The 4,221-nt window shown below is 38.0% G+C and overlaps 1 protein-coding gene across 1 annotated transcript; it reads left to right on the top strand.

The window, feature by feature from the left end:
* The first annotated feature begins 1,868 nt into the window (after positions 1–1,868).
* LOC139862087 (secreted RxLR effector protein 161-like) lies at positions 1,869–3,240 on the top strand. Its single transcript, XM_071850635.1, has 2 exons — positions 1,869–2,025; positions 2,651–3,240. The coding sequence occupies exons 1-2, from the start codon at positions 1,869–1,871 to the stop codon at positions 3,238–3,240; spliced, it is 747 nt and encodes a 248-aa protein (XP_071706736.1).
* The last annotated feature ends 981 nt before the right edge of the window (positions 3,241–4,221 follow it).

The following is a 4,221-nucleotide window of genomic DNA, read 5'->3' on the forward strand; positions in this document are numbered from 1 at the left end:
AGTCTTCCGATGTGCATTTGCTCATAATACTTGGAGTCATTCTTGCATATTTAGGACATTACCTCTCAATGGGACCAAATATTGATAACTTCGTCCAGGAGGATTAGGACGGGTTTTGACAATATGACTTAATCCTAAGGCAACAATCAAACAAGAACATGCAATAGGTTGGATCATACAGTCAAGGCACTAGCTAGATCTTAACAGTTCCTAAGAGGTCTCCTTGGAACAGTCAATAGGCATACTTGGTCATTCATGTCTCAATTCCTAAGTTCTGTGTCCTAAAAGCGCATTAGATGCCTCTCGGGAACTCCAGCCATACCGAGTTTATAGAATCTTCAGATGCAGTATAACCAGGGGTCTTAATCCTATAAAGTAGCTAAGTTCATATAGGTGGACAAGTCTTGATCACAATCTAGGTTGGTCAATCCTTAAGATGCTAGCATACAAATCTATCAGACTCACAAGTTCAGCATAACAATAGTAACCGTACTAATTTAACATAACTATGCTAACCCAAACTTCTATCATGGCAACATACAGATTAATTAAGCTAACATGGTAATATCGGAACGCATTATTAAACATAAAGGTAAGAATACATGTTTAATACAAAAGACAAGCGTTTCGGATAAAAACCTGAAAAGGCTGAAGATCTCTGCCCGAGATCACATGGACTCGCTGGGATGTCCTTTTGAAAAATAAAAACTAAGCTAGCTACTACTAAAAACTAACTAAAAAGCTTGAAAATATAAAATGAATTGTAAATTGAGTGTGTGTTGAAATGGATGGAAAGAGCCCTTTATATAGACTTGGAATTTGCCAGCAAAAGGTTGCCAAGTGCCCGTTTGATCAGATCAGCCGTTTGCTATGCCCATTTGCTTGACCCGTGTGGCAGGCCGTTTAACATACTGGCAAGCCGTTTGGCAGGCCGTTTAGCTGGCCTGGTCAGCTGAATTCACTAGATCGTAACTTGATTTCTTGTCTTTCACCGTTTTCACTCTAGAATCTTCATTTTAGCTCCGTTTTACTTGATTCTTTTTGCATTTCCTTCGTAATTACTTAATCTACAAAATCAATCGAAAAAGCGATAATTTTGCCGAAAAAGCTTGAAACTTTATTGATTTAGGGCTTAATGTCGGGGGGTAAAAATGTGACTTTTTGGCCGATATCACCAACCCAAAACCCACCAACAAGGGTCAATAACACCCGTAACTAGCTTCAAACACCCATTTGTGAGCTAGATGGGTTAAATCAAGAACATGCAATACCAAACCCTAACACCAAATTGAAAGAAAATCAGAGTTAGGACTTACCAATAGTATCACAAGATAGCTAGAAACGAGATGAATAAGGTTTACACTTGCACTTTGGTGAGATTCAACCTCATTCTTCTCCAAGTCAAGCGTTCTCTCTCAAGAAAATGGGTTTCTCTCACTAGAGTGTTTGAGTAAGTGTAAAATGAAATTAAAGTGGATCTAAAACTGATCCATCCACTATAAGGCCGTTCATAAGTGAAAAGACCCATTTGCCACCACTTAAACCCATTTTAAAACACAAAAGGGCATCCTGATACACGTGCAACCGCGTAGCGGTTCCTCAAAGCCCGCAGCGCGGTTCTTAGTTTATTTTGGTGACAGAAATTGTCACAATCAAAACCACCAGTTCATGCTAATAGCTGCAGCGCGGCCCTATTTCCCCGCAGCATGGTCCCAAGTGTTTTTCATCATCAGAATGTTTCAACAAGGTAATCATCAAGTATAGTGCATAGCCACGGCGCAGCTTCTCAGCTCGCGGCGCGGCTCCATCTGGAATTTGAACCTCATTTTTATGAGGAAGCTTGTAAAAACCCAAAGTAGGTGGAAGCAATGAATAATGAGATTAAAGCCTTGTATAGAAACAACACATGGGTTGTTTCTGACCTGCCCATTGGCAGGAAATCCATAGGATGTAAGTGGATCTGCAAGATCAAGTATAAGTCTAGTGGTGAGATAGAAAGATACAAGGCTATACTTGTTGCTAAGGGTTACTGTTAAAGAGAAGGACTTGATTATGATGAGACCTTATCACTTGTGGTTAAAATGGTTACTATTAGATGTATGTTAAACCTTGTTGTTCAATATGATTGGGATCTGTTTCAACTTGATATTAATAATGCTTTTTTATATGGTGATCTATGTGTAGAAATTTATATGGAACTTCCAAAAGGTTTTAGTCTGATAGTAAGTCTAAAGTATGTAAGTCAACCAAGTCCTTATATGGTTTGAAACAAGCCCCTAGAATGTGGAATGCCAAGTTGACCTCTGCCTTACTTGATTATGGTTTGTTCAAAGTTACAATGATTTCTCTTTGTATATTCTGTCTAAAGATAATACATTTGTTGCTCTTCTTGTGTATGTTGATGATACTATCATCACTAGTAATAATAATTCTGAAGTCAATAATGTCAAAAGTTTTTTAAACTCTAGGTTCATGATTAAAGATCTTGGTCAACTTAAGTATTTTGTGGGCATTGAAATTATAAAAAATAATAATGGATTGTGCATGTCTTAAAGGATATATTTTTTAGACTTGTTAAGTGATTTTGGTATGTCTGGCTATTAACCCATTAATACACCCTTAGAAGTTAACTCTATGTTGGCTTCTGTAGCTTCTAAAGGTGATGATTTTCTCAAAAATATTTCTGAGTATCAAAAACATATTAGAAAATTCATCTATCTAACCCATACCAAACCTCACATATCTTATGATATCCAAAACCCAAGCCAACACATGCAGGACCCCTTACAATCTCATATCAAAGCTTCTCTAAGTGTTTTGAGATACCTCAAAGGTTCTCCTGGCAAAGGTTTGCATATAAAGAAATCTAGTGACACTTTCAAATTATGTGCATACTCTGATGCTGACTGGGGAAAATGTCTTGGGTCTAGGAGATATGTGTTTGGTTTCTGTTTATTTCTATGTGGTTCACTCATATCCTGGAAAAGTGAGAAACAACCTACTGTCTCTAGGTCACCCACTGAATCTGAGTATAGATCCTTGGCTGCTACTACATGTGAAATTATGTGGGTTCTTAAGTTGTTGGCTGATTTTGGCATACAAGACCTGTTACATGTTCAACTCTATTGTGACAACAAATCTGCTATCCTACTTACTGCCAATCCTGTACTTCATGAAAAATCTAAGCACTTTGAGATAGATGTTCACATTGTTAGAGAAAAGAACCTCTCTGAATGTTAAAAATGGAATTTGTTGACTTAAAGAGTCAAGTTGCTGATGTGTTTACAAAAGGTCTTCCCAAAGCTCAACATCAATTTTTGTCTCAAGAGCTGGGATTATTGAACTACTTCTAGAATAAGATTGAGGGAGAATGTTAAAATTTATACTTTATTTTCAATCTTATTATGTCATATTTGTAACACCCCGTTTTTCTAAACATGAGCTCGGGGCGTCATACGGAGTCTAAGGATAGGCGTTTAAATCTTTAGGGCGCGTTTACTTAACCACATTTGACTTTGGATGATCTTAAAAGTGGAATTGGGGGAATCAGGTCACTCATCGCGTCCAAGTGAAGTATATCGTGTTTTAAAGCGTCGCGAAACGTGACATACAAGGTTGAAACGTGACCGGCTGAAAAACCCTCGAACTGATCACATTGTTATGTCCTGGTGGTGTTTGTCACGTTTTGGAAATCGCGGTACGCGATAGATGGTCGCGGAACGAGATACCGGAGCAGGACTGACTATTTTGACCCGTTTTTAAGGGGCATTTTGGGGGTGTTTTGGTCTTTTCGCATTATAGACGGGTTATAAGCCCTAAATCATTTCCAAACCTTATCTCATTCTCATTTCCCTCATCTCTTCTCATTTTTCAAACCCTAGTGAGAGAAATTGAGTTTTAGAGAAAGAAAGTGGGTTTTGAGGAAGAAGAAGGTTGATTCGGGTTAAGGCTCAAGAGTTAAAGTTGTTCTACTCGTCAACGACATCATTTTGGTGGTATTGGTAAGCCTCAACTCCGAATTTCATCTTTATGATTTGATATTCAAGTTAGGGTTTTGAGCTTGTTAGTTGTGAAACCCATTTAGATGATGAAGTGGGTTTATGGTGACTAGTTATTTTTGATACTTGGCGAGTTTTGGGTTGGTTGACGTATTAGCCATGTTTAGGCTTTGATTTTGGGGGTAATCGCTTAGTTTAGTGATTTTGGAAGTATTGGAACCCA

The sequence above is a fragment of the Rutidosis leptorrhynchoides genome, chromosome 8 (assembly GCF_046630445.1).
Source record: "Rutidosis leptorrhynchoides isolate AG116_Rl617_1_P2 chromosome 8, CSIRO_AGI_Rlap_v1, whole genome shotgun sequence".
NCBI classification, from domain to species: Eukaryota; Viridiplantae; Streptophyta; class Magnoliopsida; order Asterales; family Asteraceae; genus Rutidosis; species Rutidosis leptorrhynchoides.